We start from the raw sequence: 24,693 nt of genomic DNA on the forward strand, positions 1-24,693 counted from the left end.
TTTTTAGCAAAACCAAGAATATGTGAGCTTTCAAAGATAGAAGAATTTTCCCTCAGTTTTCACCCTGAACAATAAACAAATAACAGTTGTATGCATGCATCCTTCTGAAAACAAGGGCAGGAAAATAACGAAGACCTTTTAATGTACACTGTTCAATTTCTTTGATCTGATATTTACTCATGTCAGTTTCTGGATTTTGCTTTCTTGACTAAAATCTTAACATGTCTAATATATGAATGTTGAATTATTGATATATCTTATTTATTCAGTAATTTTATCCCATTTGTGTCAACTACTTGTATTTTAAAAGACTAAACTTCAGTATCAGAGAATTGAGACTTTCTGGCCATATAATTAAAGCATGAGTTTTGTGGAACAGTCTTTATCTCTTGGGAATTATGGGCTTACACAAAATGTTTAACATTGACAATGACATGAGTGTCATAGTGGCTTGCATTTTCTTCAGTAAAAATGAGACAGAATTGAAAATTGAAGGCAATGAATTTCTAAAATTCATGTTATGGCATCAAATTTTCTCATGAATGATACTATGTGATGAAGAGACATTAACTCTGAGTATTTTTCATTGATACAGATGAAATCTTTACGAGAGCAAGGGGACAAGGCATTGAAACTTGGGAATTATTTAGAGGCCATCAATTGCTACAATGAGGCATTGGAGATTGATGATAAAAACAGGGAAGTACTCTTGGCTCGTGCTACTGCCCAGCTGAAGCTTGGAGATTACATCAGTGCAGAGAAAGATGTCATAATCCTTCTGGCTGTGGATCCTGATAGTCCAGAGGTTATTAAGAAATACATTCAAATATCAGTTGACATGGATTTACAGTGTAAACAGTAATAACAGAAAGTACAGGCTATGATATAATACATGTCACTTTTGACTGTGTACATTCTGCTAAAAATGTACACACTGGCTGTTTGTAAATTTGGAAAATTGCTTTTTGTTTTAATCAAACTGCTTATCTTTAAGCATAACATTTGGTTTTTACAGCTAAGGACTAGAACTGAATTAAATTAAGGGGTAAATAATACAACAAAATTAAAAATTCTTATTGGAAACTATGACCATACCTAATTGTGAAAGTGGAAACTATATAATTGAAGCCAAACTGAATCATGAAATACACTGTACAGTAAGAACTTCATATTTATTTGCCAAACGGTGGCATTTTTCTCAAATGGATATCTTGAAATGAATTTTGTGTGTGTATGTGTGTGTGTGTGTTTTGAATTTTTAACGTAGTTTTAAAAAATTGTCAGTTTATCTCTACGGTGTCCGCATTGTGGCAGTTTTTAGTGATGTCTAGCACTGAGCATCATGCCACAGACATGTAGCATCATGTTCCAACCAGGATGATTATCCTTGTGCCAGGCCGACCAGTCCCAACACTAATCTGTTAATGCTGGGCACCTAACAAGGCAGCTGCTAGTACCATATTTATTAGTCTCTTTGGTATGACTTGGCCAGAGTTAGAACCAGCTGCAACCTCATGCATCTGAGGCATATGCTGCAATGAATTTTGAGATCACATGATCTTCAGAGCTCATTAGATATATGTGTGCGTATCTTTATGTGCTTAATATCCTATGATGAGATTAAATTTTGTGTTGTTTGCATTTTAGCCCAAAATATATCATAGGAAATATATTGTTGTTAGCCAAATTTTTATATATCTATTTTCAGATACACAGGCTGCGTGGTTTGGTGCTAATGAAACTGCAGCAGTACAAAGAAGCCTTGACTTCATTCCTCACAGCTCTTGATCTTAACCCAGATGATGGTGATGAATTGACAGATTTCATTGCTGAAGTCTCGGCCAAATTTTGTAACATTTCTGAGGACTATATGCAGACAATAAAAGGCAAGTTTCATGTCCTTACATGTCAATATTGCACGATGAATAGCATGCACTAATGTTAAACTGCACTGCTCAAACACGCTTGATATTAAAAATCTGGGTTTGCTTGATCTGGCATGTAGAAGAATACAGTGATTATAACAATATCACATACAACATTATGTCAATTATTATGGTATACATTGTACAGACCATTCTGGTCTCCTATATATAGTCAGTCACAGTGGTGTCTTGATATAATAATTTTCAAGTTCAAATATCCAACCCAAATTTATGGAGGTGTATAATTTTGTAATATGTTGTAAACAGCACTTTTTTGAACTGATAGACCCACTAAATAAAACTGTCTATCTGATGCAGTGTTATTTTATTGTCATCTGCAAAATCGGCTTTCATATCACTGGCTTGAGATGATGAAAGCTTTTCCTTCCCTGGGTGCCATCTTCATCCATAAATTATATCCTAATTAAGTGTAATTAACAAATAATCTGCTCATCTGTGGTTAATTAGCAAATAATCTGCTCATCTGCAGGTTTCATGTGCAGATTAAATTCATATGTTGACCTCCTATTTGAGTTTAAAAGGCCAGTTTTCATTGGTTGAAGTTAATTTTGCATTGATTGGTTGCCCAATATACAACCATGATAACATAAAGAATGTGTGAAAATTGGTTGTGTAGTAAGGTGTTATATTGATTCATAATATATATCTCACAGTTTTTGTATAGAATTTAACTACAAAAGGATGTGGGGACCCCAAGTGGCTGAATAGTCTAAAGCACTCATTGTTACGGACCACTGCCAACTCACCTCTGTCTGTGTGGGTTCAAGTCTCGGATTCGGAAAATGTGGATATGTGAGAAAACTTGCCAGTAGCTTCTCATGGGTTGGTGGTTCTTTCTGGGATTTTCCCGGGTTCTTCCTCCACCATTGATACTGGCCGCCATGTATAGCCCGTCTTGTGCTGAGAAATGGAGTTAAACCCTACAAAAACAACAACAGAAGGATGTGGAAATTGATTTGTGCATGTGTATTGAGTTGTGTAGTTGACAGTTCTTGTGAATTCAGAGATTTGTTGGTTTGCACTTTTAGCACTATCTTTGGCTATATCATGCCAAGGAAATGGGAGCTAAGTGCCTTTTCCTAAGGACTCACCATGACAACTGAAGCGGACTTTTCTCTGGAGATATATAGCCTGAATTCTTGGATTACGAATCTGATGCACTTCAGATTTAGTTATGTTTGCTTCTTGTTGTGATAGGCCAATGTTCTCTTGCTGAATATCACCAAAATTGCTAAATTGATAATATTTTTAGATGGATTATTTTCATTACAAAATAATAAATTTATAATTGAACATTTTCTAGTATTCTCCTTTTGTCAGTAAATGTGAACATTTCCACTGTTTCAAGTCATTGCAGACCATCTTATTTTTTAGGTCATGTTGAGGATCTTAAGGAGTCACTTTCTGAAGAAGCAACTTCCACAAATGCACAGTTTAGAATTAGATAAGGGCTGTTCCATTTAAACATACATGGTACCTAGGGAAGGCTGTTTTTAAGAAATATATGCCAGGGTACTTTGATTTCACAGAGTTCATATTAAAATGGTAAGAAAGTTCTAATTGCTCTATGGGTGAGTATCCCACATTAAAATTGCCTTCCCAGGGTGCCAGGTATGTTTTACTTGAACAGCTCTCAAATATTTAATGCAAGCAATTTGAAAATTCATTATGAAAAGGAGGATGTGGAAGATTATTAAAGAAAACAGTAGATAAATGGATATAACACTACATTTAAATGACTGTTTGATCATAAAAATTTCTTAAGTGAGTACATGTAATACAATCTTTTAACCCTTCAATGTGGAATGTTTGTTATGATTGTCTGATCTATGTAGCAAATTAAAATTCTATGAGAGACAAGAGTTTAAATTCAGCCTGCACTTTAATCTTGACCAGAATTCCTTTTACTGTGTAATATGCAGACTGTGAATACATCCTGAATGCTATGAAATCAATACTTGTCCAACTTTTAGGATGTACCAAACTGTTGTGAAAGACTAGCTGAGTGAGTATAATTCACGGTGTGTTACCCTTTACAATCACAATTTGCACAGACTGAAATACAAGTCAAACAGTTTGTATAGGTTATGTAGGCATGCAGGTATGATTTCAGCTTCGGGTCCTAGTCAAGTGTTTAAAAAAGGATTCCTTGTACCCTTACAAGGCGATTATTAAGTTTATTTCACTTCTCATAGCTCAGTATTCCATTCTATAAGTTCCCTAGGAAATGAGTGTTATAATATGTAGACATTCTTAGACAAGGCCAGCCTGGGTCAAGGCCAACCTGGGTCAAGGCCAACCTGGGTCAAGAGTAAACTGAATTGAATGTTGTGTGCTATGATGTCATAAGGAAAGCATCACATACTTCCTCCTGGTTATACCTGACATTCACTATATTTAACTCTGAGTTTTGTGCTTGACTGGCATTGTAAAAGTTCAAAAATTGGGAGTTTGGTGATGACAAAAATAACACTCAACAGTTGTGAATGAATAGATATTTTGTAAAACTACATTTAGTATTATATTTTAGAACAACAGTTAATATTAAAGATTGAAAAAGATGTCTACATGTCCACGCTTATGAATGTTTTAGATGTTCAGAATGGGATGGCCAGGGTTGGAAAGTACCTGTCTCCTGGTCTTTACCCCATTTATACCCATGACAATGCCACCAGAAGGAGAGCATGCATAAGATATAAAAGTTGTAATGAATCATATTTCATATCATCAGCACTTCAATAAGGCAGACAAAATTTGCTACATCAGTTGACAACAATTTTCTCTAAATACACCTTGCAAATGGATTATAGAGATTTTTATGGCAACACATTTTATCTATTTTCAAATATATTCAGAAAATATGTTAAAATTGACCAGGAAATGGAAAATATACATAGGAAACACTGCCTGATGATAACATGAATCTGTAAATATACTGGAATTATTTGCATGAGACGATCTCATTTCTAAGCATTCCTTAGAATATTCTGAGAAAAAGGAAATGTTACTGTACAGCATATATTCAGTTATAAATGACAAATATCAGAGATCTTCTCCTGCCAGTAATCTAATTATAACAGTATTTAGGTTTCCACACTGACCTACTAGAAAAAAATATCATAGTGAAAAAGACCACTACCCAATGAAATCAAAACAAGAAAATATTGCATATGTATTGATCAATCTTTGATGGTCATTGGAGAGGTCATACATTGATTACTGTCCAGTTTCTTCAGCATCAGTTACAAACGCCAGTCACTGAGAGAGAACAACTTCTGTCCTCAAATCCTTCTACCTCAGTTAAGCTCTTACTATTTATGCTTGTGTAATGCACTAGCAGATCTGGGTCTATGTTGTTTGTTCTACTGATTACACCTAACAAATTGTATAGACCCAAATCTGTTGCAACGTCATATTTGGGTCTATGTTGTTTGCATATACTCGATGTCTAAAAGTAAACTGTAGAAGAAATGAACTTATATTAAACAGTCACCTTTCTTCAGAGTATACTTTTATTCTTTATGTGCATTGACTGTTGAACTTGGATTACACAGTAAATTAACCATATTAAAGTTCAAACTGAATTTAATCAAATACCATTGCATTGAATCTTATAATGCATTTCTGTTGCAGACATGGACGCTTACAAGAAAATGAGTGAGGTTGGAGTGTGCCTATTCCAAGCCAAAAAGTATAAACTGTGCATCAAAATTCTGGAAGTAGCACAGAGATTTCAAACCAACCAAAAAGGAATCACGATGAGAATTTATTTAACCCTTGCAAATGCCTACTCAGCTCAGGGTAACAATGATGAGGCAATCGGACTTTATGAGGAGTGTCTATCAATGGCTATGGCCACTCATGATCAGATCTATCAGACCAAAGCACTTGTCAGTATCGCTACTCTTCACCTTGAAAACAAAGACATTCATCAAGCAATTATTTATTACGAGCGGCTATTGTATTTGGAAGCTGAGTTGATTCCTGAAGAAGGAAGTGCCGACAACCTTCCTGATTTTTGGACCAAGGAACTCCAATGTGGCATTCATTTGAACCTTAGTATAGCATACAAGTCGATCGCAGATATGCATTCGGCAATTAGGCATGCCAAATTGTACGTACAATTAGTAGAAAAGTATAACTTTCAGGGTAAATTGAAAGCAGAGTCATATCACAATACGGGGATGCTGAATGAGATTCTAGGAAATTACAAAGAGGCAATCGAAAACTACAGTAAATATTTGCAAGAATCGAAAAGAAATGGTGATAAAAAAGGAATGGCTCAAGCTTATGGGTGTCTTGGGAGTGTTTATGCTGCATTAAAAAATTGGAAGCTGTCCATTATTTACCATGAACAGAACATTGCTATAGTCACTCGATTTGATGACAAAAGAATGTTGACTATTGCCAATGAAATGCTTGCAGACACCTATATGTTACAGAATAACTTTGAAAAAGCTGTTAGCTATTACGAGGAAATGTTGAATTCATGTGCACGAAGTGATTACAGGGTTAAAGCAGTTGGTTTTTGCAAGCTTGGGAAAGCTTACCGATCTATGAATAAAAATCAGTACAGTTTGTATTTCTTTGAACAATCTAGTGATATGGCAGATGATTTTGATTTCCCTGACATTAAAACTTTGAGTGAATTCAACATTGCCTGTATTCAACAAGACTCAACTCAGATGTTGGAAATTGAACAGGCACACAAATATTTTGTGAAATTGATTCCATTCTTTGAGTCAAAAATCCGTGAACATACTGATGAGGGAAGCCACTGCCCAGAGGAGTACCATCTACAACTTCGAGAATGCTATGATGGAATCCAAAATGTTCTGACCAAGCTTGGAAACAAGGAGGATTGTCTGATGTATGCTGAAGCCTATAGGAAACGTCATCTGACACAGATGCATAGCTATCAGGCGGCCATTGTGAGAATATCCCACCCTACAGGACCTCTTTGGGACATGTGGGCAATGGATAAAATTAATCGTGTTGTCAGCCAGCAGAATGCAACGGTGCTGTATTACTCACTTATTAAATCGGCACTTCTTCTATGGGTAATTCAGCCCACCATTGGGTTGGTCCGCTTCTACTCCAAAAAAGCACTGGGAGACTCAGATCTCATACAAGAGGTATGAACAAATTATTTGCTCACAGTATGTACAAGTTTCTAAATTTTCAAGGTTTATAGTTGTGAAAATATTCATGTTTAACATACTTTTTTCCTTTAAGGTTACCTTTTAAAATTTATTCTGCTTTTTTTATGAAGCCCATAGAAAATAAGTACAAAGTTAATTCTACAGACCTGACAAGAAACTTGAAATTACACAACGATTTTGCATGTTTATTAGAAATCAAACACAAGAAGAATTACAGTAAAATTAGTAACACAATCTAATATGGTAATCTTTAAAATGCAAGGCAGTTACACCTCTTCCTTGATAACTTTTGCATAATGGAGTCAAAAGCACAGGCTTTGGTAAATAGCAATGGAGGGGAGTTAACAAGAGACGTCTGAAAATTTAATAAGGGTGTGTCATCCCAGATGGACATAGTAAGAAAGCAAGGTTGGGGGACGGGCTGTTTAATTGTTTGATACTTGTTTTATGATTTTTATCTGGAATAATTGTTAATAAAATGCATTTTTTAATGAAGTAGTTTGTTTTTCCCTATAAATTACCTTTATGATCAGGATAACCAAGATTTGCAAGATTGTTAAAATATTACTCAAAGTGGTTTCAACACACATCACATGTATACCTGCAGAAACATTGGTATTATCACTGTTTTTTGCATTTTTGAATGTAAATACATTTCACTGTTATTGTTCATTTACAACAAAGCAAGATGGCCTTTTTTTCAAAAACCAGGGATTGTTAATTCATAACAACAAGTGTCAGCACTGAAACTAATTTATTTGCTTTTTTTTTAGTAAAATATTTATGTTGTGTTTTCACTGCAAGTAATAGTAAAATTTTTGCTCATCCTTAAGAAATCTTCTGAGTGTCAATTATGAAATTTCAAGTTCACTACAAACTTTGGAACTCATTTCTCCATAATGAAACATATCATTGAAACAATGCTTTTTATGTACTGAGTACTCTTTTTGCTTGCTTTCATTCATAACAGTTGTAAAGTACTAGGATAAACCACTGATTAATGTTAGGTACTTTAAATATGTCATGTAGATAATAATATTTATAACAGTGTGCATTTGGTCAGTTGAAATGAGTTGACCTGACATACTTCAGTGACCATTATGGTCAGTTGAAATGAGTTGACCTGACATATTCCAGTGACCATTAGCTCTTAATTGCCAGTAGGATTTGCATACCTTTTAACTGATGTTTTTATCCCACCCCAATTAATTGATACAAAAGATGTTATTAATGGGATAGTACATATCAGGTCTAGTTCTAGTTGATTTTGACATTATAACAAACTATTCCATAAATCAGAGATCCAAACATGGTCTTTACTTTTTAAAAAATTTATAAAAAAATTCACATAGTTGTGACCTTAGACTGGCACTTTTCACATTTGAATACAAGAGGGCATATTGCATTTGTGATGATTACATTAAAACTGAATTAAAAGATAAAAATGGCACAAATGTCGCAGGAAAAAACTTATTTAAGTGGTTTTTATGTTTTAAAGTGCTGTCACCAACAGACATTTGCTTGAATCAAAATATCACAGAATCTTGTTAATTACTATGTAGTGAGACTTTGTTGTAAAGAAAATTTTACAAAATATATGACTTCTTAAAAAATGTGAAGTTCATGATGTTGATTCAAATTACATAAACTGCTGCTTTCAATGATGAAACAAGTGATACATCAAAGCTTCATTTGCTAGTTTTGATCACAATTTTCTTCACATTAAACAAATTATTTTGGTATTTTCTGTATAAAAAAGAAATCCACGCCTGACCCAGCTTTTGATACAGGTACATGAATTATCCATGCACAACATATCGATGGAGAGGTGCGGGTTGTTGCAGGGATATTTCTAGGATCTTTGAAAGTTATCATGTAGCAAAATATTTAATTGGAAATTTTTTATTTTATTTTTTAAATTAGATTTTTTTAAAATATAGCATCATTTCTTATGTCTCTAATTTTTAGTACAACATTAATTCATAAAAATATTTATGAATATTTTGTAAGAAAATTTGCGTTTTTATGAAATTCAGCAAAAATTAGTACTTAAGAATCATCAGAAAACTTAATATAATTTTACCTGTAATTATTTGTGCACTGCAAACATTAATTAATGGAAAGGTACATAATATTTCAGACAGTATAGTAGTTTTAGAATCGGGGTGCATTTTCGTTGGAAATAGTAGTTTTGTTTATTCAGTATCCATGAAAATTAAGCTTCAGATATATAAAAAATTTAAAGATAGAAGAATATGATTTTTATTGTTCTCATATTCCTGCATAGATTCAGGGCCTCCTTGACGAGTTTCGGAAGGACTGTGACTGGAAGAAAATGCAAACAGAATGTGAAAATCGAGCATTACCTCTACGCCAACAGGAAGTGGAGATGGTGCGGCAAAAGTACCAAAGTCTAAGTAGTACACACCATGCAGAACTTCAACCATCTAGCAGAATACCAGACTCCATGGCCCAAGTGGTATTTGATGAAAAGGCAAAACAGTCAGCCTCAAGAAAACTGTACAATCTCCTATTTTCCCCTGTGGAGGATATTTTGTCAAAGCTTGAAGCAAACAATAATGTGATCATTATACCTGATAAGGTGCTACACCACTGCCCATTTGGAATACTCCGTGACTGGATGAATCGATATGCATTTGAAAGATTCAATATCACATGCCTGCCAAGTCTGTTGCTGCTAGAAAAGGTCATTATGAATGAATTTAGTTATCTCCGTGCTCAAGATGAGTGTGAGTTTGAACGAATGCAGTGTCGACATGGTGGAGTATGGAAATATCTCACTAACAATATCATTTCAAGGTGCCTTTCACCAGGAAATGATAGTGTTCCCTTACATTCACCAGCCCATATAAATCCAAGATCTGTATCTAATCCTCGGCTGTTTACTTCATTGGGATCTCAGACACCAGTACCACCACCCAAACCAGGAATGCTAGAAAGAGAAACTACAAAATATGAAGAAGATATGTGTCATTCAGCTCGCAGAGCTCGAACTCGGCCAAAGCTGCTGTCAGATATTGCAGAGACAACAAGATCATCAATTGAAGCAGAGAATCCTCATCTTGGTAGTCCAACTCCAATAGATAAAATGCTGAGTGTGGGGACATATTCAACTCTCACCACCAAGACCTCCACTGGTACAGACATTACATCCTCAAATTTAGTGATTACACAGTTCAGACAGGTCAGCGGTAAGGACCGATGCATGGTGATTGGCAGTCCACAGCTGCCAGGAAGGTATATAGACATTCATTAACATTTATTGAGTTATATCAATATTTATCTGCACGGCTCTTCTTCAGATACAATACTCAGCACTAGTTTTGCTTGTATGTCCACTACTTCACAAATTCCAAACTAAAAAAAATATTGGTCATATGTTATTTTAACATAGGTGGAAAAACATCATCTGCTTGTCATGGTGGAAGTCAGAAAAGAGTGGTCTTCCATAGATGAAGGGATTGGTACCAAAATGTATCAGTTATTAGTTACTATTTCCACTCTTTCTCAGGGCCACAACTTTCAACCCAGTTTCTTCCTCTGTAGACTCCTTGCAGGATTTTGTTTTTGTTGTTATTGTTGGGCTTAACGCCATTTTTCAGCACACGATAAGCTGTACATGGCGGCCAGTATTAATGGTGGAGGAAGAACCAGGGAAAACCCCGGAAAGAACCACCGATCCACGAGAAGCTACTGGCAAGCTTTCTCACATACCCACATTGGCTGAATCCGAGACTCGAACCACCGCAGACAGAGGTGAGATGGCAGTGATCCATAACGGAGAGCGCTTTAGACCACTTGGCCACTCGGGGCCCTGACACCTTGCAGGAAATAGTGCCATGCTAATGTGGGTGCATTTACCAACTTTTTGCCACAAATGGAAGGGATACTCTAGCTGCCCTGCTCTGCCGTGCCATGCCCTCTTGAAGGGCCTTCAGATCATTTTTGGTGCCACTTTCATTTTATCAAAGGCACCTTTTGCCATAGATGTCTCAAGAGACTCATACAAAATCTGACATTCTGCAGCAAGAAATTAAAACTCTCATTACAAAATTGGCAGTAGAGATTGTTCACAACACAATCTCATGATGACTTTGAACCAGACATTTTTTTCTCTCTCAAAGCCTGTGCCAAGCTCTGTGAAGTCATAGTTCTCAGCTCTGTCAGCATGATTCAGAATGATGTGACTGGTTCTCAGTGCTGTTCAGAAGGTAGACATCAAAGTTAGCTTATCTCATTCCCATTCTAGGAAATTCCTAAGGTTTGCATTCAGCTATTTAACTTTACAGACACACAAAAGCCAAGTCCTAATTATGCCTTATTTAACTGATGTAAATGACTAAGTTCTTCATTCTGCCTAGATGTTGGTTAGAAAATAAACTAAGTCCAGATTCCTCCTTTCATATAATAGATGCCAGTGACTAAGTTCCTAATTCCACCTAGATGGTGGGTGGAAAATCAACCAAGTCCAAAATTATGCCTAAAGATGTGTTTATAGCAGGAATTTGACAAAAGTCCATCTTAGAGTTAGATGGATTCATCTTTGACTTCTCAAATTTTCCATGTCCGCCTTTGTATTAACCAGAGCCTGGAGTTTGCTTAAGTTCCAGGTGGAATCTGCCTAATTATTTCGTACGGGATGTATATAATAAATCCATGAATTTAAGTATAGATCACATGTTATTATAAAATTCATATTTCATTCACATTTCATTTGAAAACACAAATAACATATGAAAAATGGTAGACTTCATTTGATCTATATCCCATTGTCAGTTACATGTGACACTGAATAATTTACTGTGATATTGTCCCCTGTAGCATGTGGCTATACTTGTTTACATGCTACATGTAAATAGTACTTAAATTGACCTGGATTTTGGTCAGCTGGAGACAGCTGTCATCTTTCCAAGGCTCCCCAGGTGATGAGGCTATTCATAGGGAAATGAAAACATGTGAACAAATTGAAACATTTAATCTTGTGAGATGCCACACCTTTAATTAAATTGATAGCCAGATTTATATGGTTTGAAAAGATTGGAAATTTAATTTATGTTTTGTGCCACTATTGGTAGCAATCATATGCATAAAGTTTTATCCTGCAAAAAGGAAACTTTCATGGCACAATAAACATGTTCTGGTCACTTTGGAAAATACAACAATCCATCAGAGTCCATACTTTGTTTTTATCGAAGATTGTAGTCGGCATGCTTGGATGGAGGGTGCATATGTTATTGAAGTCACATTTAACGGACAACTTTGGAGGACCAAACAAATGCCCATTTGTTTTTGCAGTGGCAACATTGAATAATTGTAGAACATTGTTTGAGATTGAATTTTTTGATCATTTCCTTAGTATTTATACGGAACAATCGCTGCTTTGAAGTTTGATCAGTTTTCTTTGAAGTTTCAGCAATACGACTTTTTCTGTGTACTTTTTATTATAAAAATTAGACATCATTGGGTCGATTGTAGCAGTTCCTGTTACTGCCTTCAAAGGTTGGTCAAATGTATCTAGTGAAGTAGCATGACTATCTGAATGTATCGAAGCACACAGTACATGGGCCAAATATCAGCATAAGTGGATTATGATATAAAAAATGCACTATTAAGGTGGTTGTCAATATGAACAAAGGATTTATTTATGTAGCAATAGATAGATTCCAGTGCATTTTATAGCTACGCTTGCAGCTTCTGTTCATGGTGACTTTGAATTTCTCCACTCCAAACCCAAGATTGTATATATACGTTGAACAGCCAACAATTTTCTTGTAAAAAAAAAGATCTCCAGATGTTTGTCATGTAAAACAGTGATTGTCATTTTACAGATTGGTAAATTCAGCTGTCTTCTAGAACATTCATACATATTTTAAACACCTGCTGTTGGGCTTCTCATGCTCCAGCAAGAACTGGCAGACTATTCTAGATTCCTTTTTTTTTACTAATGACTTGGGTTGCCACTCAGAACTTTGTCATTTCAGTACACTAAATACATCAACTTTGGTTGCCATGAAGAACTTTATCATTTCACTACACTTTTTGCTTTATTCAGTATGACACTTCATGATTCAACCTGGAAACCAGGCTTGGCAGAACTGGCTGCAGCTAAACGAGAAGTACTGGCTGTGGCTGACTACATGGAAGTAGTGCCCCTTATGGGACCAGATGCAACAAAGGAAAACTTCCTTTTCGAAGTGCAGCAGGCTACTGTCGTTCACATTGGTACAGTAATTGTTAATGTTTAAGTTGTAAAGTGGAGCATATCATATTAAGACACTGCCCATTCACCATTCTATCCAGCCATTCAGTGCATATGTTCACAAATAGTAGTGGAATTGGGTTTCTTTAACTCATTAACCCCAAGCGACGCATTTATGCATCAGAATGTAGTAGCCTACTACTGAGCTCTGTGGAATCAAGGTCATGTATGATACACTAAAATGGGTGGTATTATAGAAAGGTAGACATATGTAGCTCTACGATCATACCAAATAATCTGGATGTTCTAGTTGCACTACAAAATACAGAGGGAAAAACCTGATTTCTTTTACCTCATTTTTTTCCACGCAAAATTCGCCCATGGTCAGAATTCGATTTTGTGTCCGGATTTTAGACTTTTGGCCTCAGATCTAAGGCAGACTGGTCTGAACTGAACACAAACAGGTGAACCTTTGCAAAAAAGTAGGATAAGATTGGCATTTGGAATAAAGAGTGGTCTCGATACTAAAATGATGGGTCCGCTAAGCAAAAAACATAAAAATGAATTCCAACTTTACCCTTCTGCTCATGCACGAGTGAAATAGCCAATGAAAAAATGATGTTTCTAGCACAACTAGGCATTAGGTTAATTGGAAATCTCTTGGAAGTCAATGTATTAGGATGTATTCAGAAATAGCCCCCGAAATGTGTTTCCTGCTCACAGTTCAGGCGAAAATGACAGAAACCTCCAGGGGTTGAGTTAATGGTTGCATTTTGATGTCACCAAATTTGAATATTCCTTGTGCATTTAATCACTTATGCATCGAGATTGCACATAAATTACAAATTTAGCCATTCCTTGACAGTTTGTACAGAATTTCCAAAATCTTTGTTAACTCATTAACCCCCGGTGCTGCATTTACTCATCAGGAGGTAGTAGCCTCTGATTTTTTTCCACCCAGAATTCGCCCATAGTTGGAATCTGATTTTGTGTCCAGATTTTAGGTTTTTTGGCCTAATATCTAATGCAGACTGATCTGAAATGCACACAGACAGGAGAACCTTTGCAAAATAAGTAGGATAAGATGGGCATTTGGAATAAAGAGTGGTCTCAGTACGAAAATGATGGGTCCGTTAAGCAAACATTTTTTTATACAAAATCCAACTTTGCCCTTCTGCTAATGCGCGAGTGAAATATCCAATGAAAAAGGATGTTTCTAACACAATTAGGCATTAGGTTAACAGGAAATCTCTTGTAAGTTGATGTATTAAGATGTCTTCAGAAATAGCTCCTGACAAAAACCTCCAGGGGTTAATGAGTTAATATACTTTTAACAGTAAAGATCATGAAGGAACATAAAACATAATTAAGTGCTTTTTAATTTTCAAGATTTATGTTTTGAAGATACAGAATTAAAGAAGTTCACAAGATTAACATTTTTCATAAGTTAATAAATTTACAGTATGAATTCGAGCTGATCATATCCTTTTGTTTTAGTATTATTTTGATTCATGGCTATATTTAGAAGAATAGAGAAAAGTATATAAAGAATTATAGTAATCATCAAAATTGGCAGAACTAAAACTTGAACATGATAGATCGTATGAAATAAGAATAGAGCAGTTGACAGTTGTCATTGACAGAAGAAAATATAGATTAGAATAAATTCATTTTTGTGCATGGGCCACCAATCTGTGTAGTTTTTGTGGTTGTTAGAGCAACCACAAATTTAAATACCCTATTTACTGTTGAATGCCTGATACTGGCAGTGATACAGACATGACTGAAAGCTACAGTTATTATGCGCTTATTTTTGTCTCCATAAATTTTACATGTCAGAATCGCGCAGTATTTTAGGACACTGAACACTTTGATATTGCATGCATGTGCATGACACATGTGCCTAAAAATAGTTTAGTATATCAGGATCTACTTTGTAAGCAAACCATGTACACTCATATAGTAAATACTTTAGGTTTTGGTTGATTAAATATGTTTGTAAATAAACTAAACAGGCTGTTTCATCCATTTGAAAGTATAGATGATAAAGTTAATGATGTGGACAAGCACATGAATAAATATGATATTCGCAATGTCAACAACAAACATGAAAAATGTGGTAATTGAAAATACCATTCTAATCATTGAAACAGTTATTTAGGAGAAGTATTATATCTTTTTGCAAATAGTATGGTTCATACTATGAAGAGAAAAAATGCAGCTGAAGGTTTTGGGAGGAAACTAAGAGCCTCAACCAATAAGCCAAGGTGACAAAAAAGTATTATTTCCACTGACTAAATGGACATCACATAATATTGAGTTGGATCAAAATAAAAACAAAATTCACCCCTTCCAGCCCAAATTGAAAAGTTGTTGCAATGCACATTCATTAAAAATGTCATTTTTAAGTAGACCAAAACAACAATTCTTTAAAAAAAACTATTATCTAGCATGTGACAAAGTTCAGAGGTTGATGGGCAGTGCTATGTGGGCATTAATATTGTTTTTGTGTTTTGATGAATATACATTTGTGTATTTATTTTGAAATACAGAATAAATTCAGTTACTTTGTTTTTTGTTGTGTATTTTGTTATAATTAAGCCCTCTGTTGAATAATAAAAATGAGTATATAATAAAAAGGTTACTGCATTTGTATGGGAAAATATGAACTTGTTTTCTCTGAATAATACTGTACTCGCAAAGGTCATGCAGTATTATTCTGAAAAAAAACTTGTTCATATATTCTCAAACAGATGCAGTAACCTATAATGACAAAAAATAGTTTATGTCAAATATTTATGAATAAAAAGCCTTTGTGTTTCCTTTTTATGGCTTTGTGATTGTCAGTTTTGTGCTAGTGTCTTAATATATAATTAAGTATTTGTGATCTTTGACCAGATTGCACATTTTTCAAAAATTAAATCATGCCAAAATTTCCTTATGTATGGTATACCCCAAAGTAATCTAGTAAAACCCCTACGAGGTTTTCATTACTAATTTAAATACTTCAGTAAAGGTCAGGTGGAGTTCTCATATTTTTGAAAATTGCAACATCTGGATGTATTTTAGAGATAAACTTACCATAAGTGTTAGTTAGAAAATTTACAAAACATAGCCATTATTTCTGTTTAATATTGGTTTTCAGATAAAATACTATATTTTTATGATAATTTATAATTTGTCCTGCTTAACACTTTTGTATTTGAAGCTACCTATGGCTGCTGGCAGAAAGGTCTTTTGTGCATGACACCTAACCCAGTCCAGGTTTGGGATGGAGCAGCACCAGAATCATCATACCTGATCACGTCTGATGAAATACTCGGCCTGCATCTGATAGCACAACTTGTCGTACTCAGTGTTGGCCATGGTCCAGAGAGAAAAACTCCCCTTCAAGCAGGATACCAACTGCCAAGTGTATTTCTGTCAGCAGGTACAGCTCATTTTGATTATTACAAAATGTTATCAAACTTTAGTGAAATGTCTAGATGGAAAATGTTTAGTGACCAATGAAATTTGTATGCTAAGAAACAAATCTGAAGAAAATGGGGATGAATATATAGACTATATATTGATTAATTTTTTAAAATTAAAAACCAAAACAGGTTCATATACAGGCATCTGCCATTATAATATACCTATAATATACCTTGTTACAATGCAATTTCAGATAAAACATTATACCAGTTTGGACTTTTCGAACAAAATTTGTACTAGTGTATAACAACATAGGTTGAAAGAAAACAAGGTGTAACTTGGTCTTACAGCCTTATTTCCTTTTCAAAATGCTTTATTTAACAAATTTTGAAATTGCTCGTTGTACCTTCATTTGATACATGACTCTATTCTCAATGCACCTAATTTCTCAATACAATGCAGTTCAGTACAAAAAGCTGATATTAGTTATGGCCTGTGACTACTGTGTTATGACAGGGGAGAGCTGTATTTGTATTAGTTACTCTCATAGATCTGGTAAAACTTATTGGGCAATTAAAGTCAGAAGAATGGCTGACTGTAAAATTTGTGTACACATATCTTTTATTTTCAAAATTTCTCGATGTCTGTGAGAGAGAGATATATAAGATTAAATATTTTGTAAGACATAAAGTAGATAATTCAGCTCAATTGAACATTTGAATTATAGTTGCTTTTAAGAGACTTTAAAAATGTAAAAATTTTGTTCACATTTGTGACTGTGGTTTCAATACAGTGAGATGTTTCTAATGAGTTGTGATATATATTACAAATAGTGAACCAGTCCAGGGAGTTTTTATTGTGGCAAAGATTCGCAATGTTTTGACTTTAAGGTTTGAGTTCCATCTATATACTAAGAAAGCTATGACATTAAAATAAAGTATTTCTTCAAAAATCATGAACAATTTCACAAGGACATATATATTCAGCTATTCTGTGATTTTTTGGGGTATAAATAGGTTATAAAATGATAGAGATATCCTTGTTCCAAAATAGTTTTGAAAAATTGTAAAATTGTCAATCCAGATTTGACAGCTTTCTGTCATTTTGAGAAAACAGAAAATGTTTTATTATGAATGATTAAGCTTTCCATTTTGTAACCTTCAAAAATGAATACTTTGATATACTTAGATGTATTGGACAAAATAGAAAAATCATAAAAATTCAAAGACAATAATGCCTAAGACTTCATATTACCAGACATCTTAACTTAGGTTTGAATTTTCATCCTAATTGCCCTTTATGCTTGTAAGATTTTTCTAAGATATAAAGGTGATTCTTTCTTTCAGGTGCTCAGTGTGTTTTGGTATGCTTGTGGCCACTTCCCAATTTGATTATGGAAAAGTTCTACTACCATTTTTACATGGCCCTCCAGAATGGTACCAAAGCAACAGCAGCTGCCTCTGCAGCTATCAAGGCACTAACGGAAGATAACAGGTAGTGAAACAAAACAGTCATTAGTTTATAAATTGTACCTCCATACTTTCAGAATTACATTTAATAGGAAGATCATATTCTTAAAAAACAAAACAAGTTAAGATAGTCAACCAAATCAAGTGTGTCCATGATTTTAAGAACATTTCTCCCTATTAAGGTTCTTTCTGATATTTTTATTAAAAAAATTAAGTCTAGTCCTCCAGGTAATAAAAGGAGCATTAGGGTATCCATTTACCATATACAAGTTTTCTTCCAGTGCATGTTAAGGCAACACTCACTTTGTTTTCAAGTTGACAGCCTTTTTGACTGAGTCTTGAATATGTGTACATTTTCATTGCCAAGCAGAGGTGTGATGCTTACAATAAATATTTGACCTTAATCCCTTAGCTTGTTTTCTCACATGACGACCCTTTGATTGCACCACATTTGTAGCTCACTGGTAAGTAACAGAGGGTGGTTGTTTGATCTTGCCGCAGAACTGACTTGTGTTCAGTTGCAACCTTTCATTAATATCACAAGTTGTATGACTGATGTGTTACTTGCAAAGCACAAGCTCAGTCTGTCAATAAACATCCGCATCTGAAAGTGAGGTCAAGAAGTCAGACGATATTTCCAACAACTATACAGACAATGATGATTTACTAAATGATGATGGAGGATTTCAGAACTGTATAGGGAAAAAAAAATATTTATGTTTCCTATTGCACTGGTTTTAATATCATAGTGTTGTTTGTTTTAAACATCTACATTATAATATTAGTATATAGAATGTACTACATGCTTCAGGTACTATGCAAAACTGACTCAAATGGATGCACAAATCAATTTCTGTATTTTTTATTTGTATTTTTTTTTTATCTTCAGGAAAAAGTGCTTGGTTTGGTAATGAAAAACATGGACAGTTAGCCAACCAGAAATACTTTATTTTGACCTCAGACAATGAGGAGGACTTCTTGGACTTTGTAGCAATGATATTAGATAGTGAAATTTGTCAGATATTGTGAATTGTAAAAAAAAAATGCTGACTATAGGTTTATACAATTTAATACACTTTCCCTTTTATCAGGAACCCAGGTACCTTATCATTAGGATTGATTGGTACCCGGTAGAAGTTTTCTAAAATTTTGACAGCTCTGCTAGATTACATGTTCTTGCCAGACCTGCCAACTCTTATGATTTTGCCATTAGTGTAATGAAAATTACACTTAAAATGATTGCTGCCAAAACATCTGGATAATTCATCTGTGTTTTATTTGGATCCGGGTTTCATCTTAGAGTTAGTAAAATTAGTCAGGAAACCAAACTAACTTTACAGCAGCACCCCAGACACTTCAAATTGCACCTGTTTGTTCATGCGAAGCGTCTGCATGATCAAACTGTTGATTATAGAATTTTTAAAAATGGCATCCAGAAGGTGATGCATGTTTAAGATGGAAGGGAAAATAAGCTTCTAGAAAAGTGTTAATAATCAACACAGAAGAATAAAATGGAGTATTCAGGTTCTTGTGAATGAAAGGTGGAAAAGACACAATTACGTTTATTGGACATCACATACCAATTTGAGTATGTCTTATGGTGGGAGATATGATTGCTGTTGTCTTATGAAATGGAAAAGAATTTCCAAGAATTATGTTAAGTTGAGAGATAGTAATAAGCCATTGAGCTGGATAGGGTTTTGAACTAGAGTTTGTGCAACCATACTAGTGGTAAATAAAGTCTACGCATACTTTATAAACTTGTGCAGTTGAACATAATGTTTATCATTGATGCATCAGACTTTGAATTCTATTTTCCAGCTTGACAATAGCAGTTATTGATATTTTGTTACATCTTACTGAAAACTGGTTAATCTTACAGAAAAAAAATCAACTGCCTTACTGAGACGGACTTGTCATGGTTGGCAGGTCTGACTTGCATTTAGTTCACTTTAGTTTTTCTTGGTGTGTCATTTGTTTATTTTGGAACCCAAGCAGTTTTGATCAGTTTTTACAACTCTTAGTCTAAAGATGTTGGTATCCATACAATGTGCACTTATTTGTGTGTAATGCAAGAAATGTCCAAGACATTTAGGCTTATACTTCAGTAATTTAGGTCTGGGCAAATTCCTCTAGGGCACAGGCTGGATAAGTAATTTTTTAAGCCACAGCCTATGATGTAAATTAAAGGATAAAACCAGGTCATGGGTTGGTTCCTGCCAGTTGGCCATATTTTGCCCATCCCCAATTGAGGCATTCATTCTTCATTGAGTCGGAAAACTTATTAAACGTATCAAGTTTCAGCACCTAACTAGTTGCATTTATCTCCATTCATCTCCATTTGTTCTTAATTAATTTGCATCATATAGTTTTATAGCAAAGTGTATTTTATTAACAAGTCTTTCCCTTCAAAAAATTGTTTTGTGTTCTTTCCCTTTGAAAATGTTTTGGGTTCTTTCCCACTGTCAATAACATTGAGGTTTTTAAGTGATTTTTGTTTAATCAGGCTTCTGATGAGAAGACGCTACTGCTTCCACTGCAGTTATGTGCTTGCATCTATTTCAGGTACCTTCAGCTTAAGAAGATATCTTGCAAAGTAACCACACAAAAATATATAATAATTTTAAGTGTTTTGTGGACATCAATGATAAGGTCAGTGAAAAAGTTAAGCTATTTCTTTGAATTTATCTGAGAGGGATAGACTCAAGTGCAAAGAAATGATTACAAAACATTATGGTGTCAAGTCCGATCTTTTTATTAGTTTCTATTAAACTATTGCTGTAATATCACCCAGTTCAGTTATTTTTCCAAAGTTTTAAAATTTTCAATCTTCTGAAAACTGCGTGAGCTATTACATTTAAATAACTGAAGTATCAAATGTTTTGTTTGTGAAGGTACAGCAGTCCATTCTACTGGAGTGCCTTTGTTCTTATTGGAAAGGATGTATACATTGACCTTAGTCAGGTACGGCATGCCATGCTGGATCAGACCATCAACAGAGTAGAGGCCAGAGTTCAAGAAGAAATTGGGAAAGATTATCTTAACCCTAAGGTTATTCTGCCTCAAGGTAAATCACCATTAGCAAACCTTTTTCACTGTTTTGCATGTCCTTAAACTGAATATGGTACACAAATATTTCTGCCATTATTCTTTCCATAGGATTTGTGCTTTAAGTAAACCACCTTTGATTTGAATGTTGCTTTTTGAGATGATAAACAGTTTAGTGTAAATCAAATAGAATATTTATGAGATGCAGTTGAAGTGCAAACAGATTGCATTTCTTGAATATGTAAAATTTCTTTTTTAGTCTTGGTTTTGTGTGTCAACTTTTTACAAAAGTCTGGATTACATGTTTTGTCAGTGCTCAAGCACATTTATTTGATTTGTTAGTTGGCAGTGCACAACCAGCTGTAAAGGCCATAGATCCAGACCTGTCAGCCATCCCAGAATGCACCAGTAGATCTGGATCTATGCTATTTCCTTGTCTTATTATTTCCGACAAACACTGTAGACCCAGATCTGACAGTATGTTTTGTGATGTTAGAGCAGAATCTACAGTTGTTGTAGTTGGATGTATATTGCACATAGACAGACATTAATATACTTTTGCTGTGGGTAGTTAAAGGTCATCGCTAGCATGCTTCAGAATTTGTGCTGTTCATGTGTCAAGCACAAAATATGTGAAATTGAAAATTTTAGCTAATTTTGTCTTTAGCATCTAACATAGCAATTTTGTTTTAATTTATTGATCATTTTTTAAAAAATTAATGTAGTTTAGCTTTATGTCATATACAAAAAGGAGAAGCTTAAAAAACTTTAAAAAATTCTATTCTATAATATATATGTACTTATGAGTATTTTATTTAAAGCATTTGAATAAATCTTACATGAATGTTCAGTTTAAATGAAATTTATGAAACATATATCTGCACTTTTCAAGGATAACATCAACATGGTTCAGCTTGTTTAATAAACTACAGATAAAATGAGCACTAATGTAAGATTTCATTTATCACATGACATATTATGCTCATATCGGTCCGTAATAACATTCAGCGGTATGATGAAATTTCATATAGGGAGATTTCAATACTATGTTTTCATCTTGCATGATCTAATGCTACAATATTGCACTGACGTTATATCAGCTATGACACTGACATTAAATGAATTGACAAAACAGCATATTAATGTTGTCATGTGATAAAAAATTTTGTTCTATTAATTTTTTGTAGTTATTGTATATACTGATTTATAAGTCTAGTCCAACTGCAAATAACAAAAATCTTGATCTGCTGTCACATTATATGCCAGCAGATTATTGTCTATGTTGCTTGTTCTACTCATTACTCTTAAAAAACTGCATAGACCCAGAAATGCCAGCACAATATATGACAGCAGATCTGGGTCTGTGCAGTTTGCAGTTGGGCTAGGCTGACTTATAAGAGTGTATATATGGTAGTTCAGAGTTTGTAACCATAGATTTTGTTGCAGGGCAAGGGAAGTGGTTGTTCCTCACAAAAGAAGGTGGTTGAAGCTGTGGTTAGATTGTGAATGCTATCTTTAATATAACCTTGAAAGGCATGCTTAATCACAATATAATTGCATGTTGCTTGCAATATTTGTATCAATATCAATGCTATTTTTTTACTGCTATTTATGTTTACAGTGCTTCCTCTAATTTTTCACCCTTGTTGAGCATAAATGAAGTCTCTGTGTCCCATCTGTTCTGTAAACAGGGTAGTCCATGTGAACCTCAAATTTCCCCATTTTCCTACTTGTATGAAAAGTTGCCAAAAGTGGATGGAGCACTTTATTCCATAACTGGATCTCTTTTCTCTTTATCTAAGTTGTTTTCTATCTTCCCATGACTGATACTTTTTATATTTTGTGTTGAAATGTTTGTCAGATACAATCCAGTACACCAAAATAATCAATACTGGTACTAATTTTTTAAAATTATTTATTTATTTATTAATTTTTTAAAATTTGGAGCTAAAACAAAGGAGATAACTCTTATATTTGCTTCACTCAAAGAATTTTATTAGTGCTTGGTGCAACCATTTCGTCATATCTACTAAGGTTTAAATTGCAAATTTTAATGTGTGTGCAAAGCCATTAATCATAAAATAAGAATTTGGTAATATTGATTAAATGTTGCGAACATCTGAGACTATAATCAAACTTCAGGATCCTTTAGGTTATTTTTTTTTATCAAGTTTTAAATCTCCTTCCCAGCTGGGTTCGAAGAAAATCCTTCCCCACTTGGTTTGCAGCTTGGAGCTTTTATTCGATACACTTTTCTTGATGTACAAGTTTTATTACGTTTATTTACCATACTTGTTCACTTATAAATCAAGTCCAAGTGTAAGCTGCAGAGCTGCAGATTTGCCATAGCTAATTGTACTGACAGATCTGGGTCTGTACAGTTGTTTGGACCAATCAGTACAACAAAAACAGAACAAACTCTGATCTGCAGCCACATTGTTCAATAGCAGATCATTTGTATGTTGTTTACAACTGGACTCAACTTGTAAGTGAATATAAATAGTACTTTCAAATTTTAAATGTACTGTGTTCTGTCTGGCTCTGCAAAAAGCACATCTGTAGGATAAATAATATATATATATATATATATATATATATATATATATATATATATATATATATATATATATATATATATATATATATATATAAAATATATATATATATATATATGTGCATGTGTACACATTTATTATTTCAGTTTTTGTTTCTCTGCTTGTGTTGAATCACTCCAGAGTATATCAACATTATGTATCTCTTGACCATTAATGTAATCACAAAATAACTTCTTTAGTCATTAATTAATCTCAGCCTCTTTCTAAATTTATAATGTTTCTCACATTCTTATATAATACAACTGATTTGACTGGGAAGCTGTTTCTTTTTCTGATTTCCTCTAATGACATCTAATTTTTTTTTAAATGCCTTAAAAACCTGATTTATCCAATCATGAGATCAGACATACAGCATTTTCATTCAGCAAATAGATGCTAGCACAGAAAGTGTTCTTGTGGTGATAAAAAGTTTTGTTTTCACTTTGCTAAGATAAATATGGAAACAGGTTACTTTTACTTCTACAGAATTGTTTCCCCTTGCCAGTGAAGTTAAGAGGAGATATAGTATTTTGCCTGTTTGTGTATTCTTTTGAGAGACTTATTTAGAAAACAAGTATACATATAGATTATTTACAAATATTAGCAGCACATACAAATATCAGTTATCTGGTATGTTAGGAGATTTCCCAAAGGGTCCCCAAATAACAAATCTTACAAATAAAAAGGAACTCAAAGGAAAGAGTTTGGAAAGGCATAAGAAATGACAACACAGAGGTTGAAAACAAAATATGCATACATGTACTTTATTAATATTGTATTGTAGTTGCCTTATTTTGCAGTTTATTTTATAATTAGGTCTTCTTCCCTCTAAATAAATTT

The 24,693-nt window shown here is 34.1% G+C and overlaps 1 protein-coding gene across 1 annotated transcript in view; it reads left to right on the top strand.

Moving 5' to 3' along the window:
- LOC149778775 (uncharacterized) overlaps positions 1-24,693 on the top strand; it is a 63,969-nt gene that overhangs the window by 2,943 nt on the left and 36,333 nt on the right. The window contains exons 3-10 of the mRNA XM_089939532.1: positions 596-805; positions 1,709-1,886; positions 5,580-7,081; positions 9,396-10,366; positions 13,182-13,351; positions 16,537-16,758; positions 18,089-18,236; positions 21,106-21,278. Coding sequence (XP_089795658.1) covers positions 596-805; positions 1,709-1,886; positions 5,580-7,081; positions 9,396-10,366; positions 13,182-13,351; positions 16,537-16,758; positions 18,089-18,236; positions 21,106-21,278 — 3,574 coding nt within the window. The remainder of the gene's footprint in view (positions 1-595; positions 806-1,708; positions 1,887-5,579; positions 7,082-9,395; positions 10,367-13,181; positions 13,352-16,536; positions 16,759-18,088; positions 18,237-21,105; positions 21,279-24,693) is intronic.

This window comes from Sinohyriopsis cumingii, chromosome 17 (assembly GCF_028554795.1).
Source record: "Sinohyriopsis cumingii isolate HCF-2022 chromosome 17, ASM2855479v2, whole genome shotgun sequence".
Classification (NCBI taxonomy): domain Eukaryota; kingdom Metazoa; phylum Mollusca; class Bivalvia; order Unionida; family Unionidae; genus Sinohyriopsis; species Sinohyriopsis cumingii.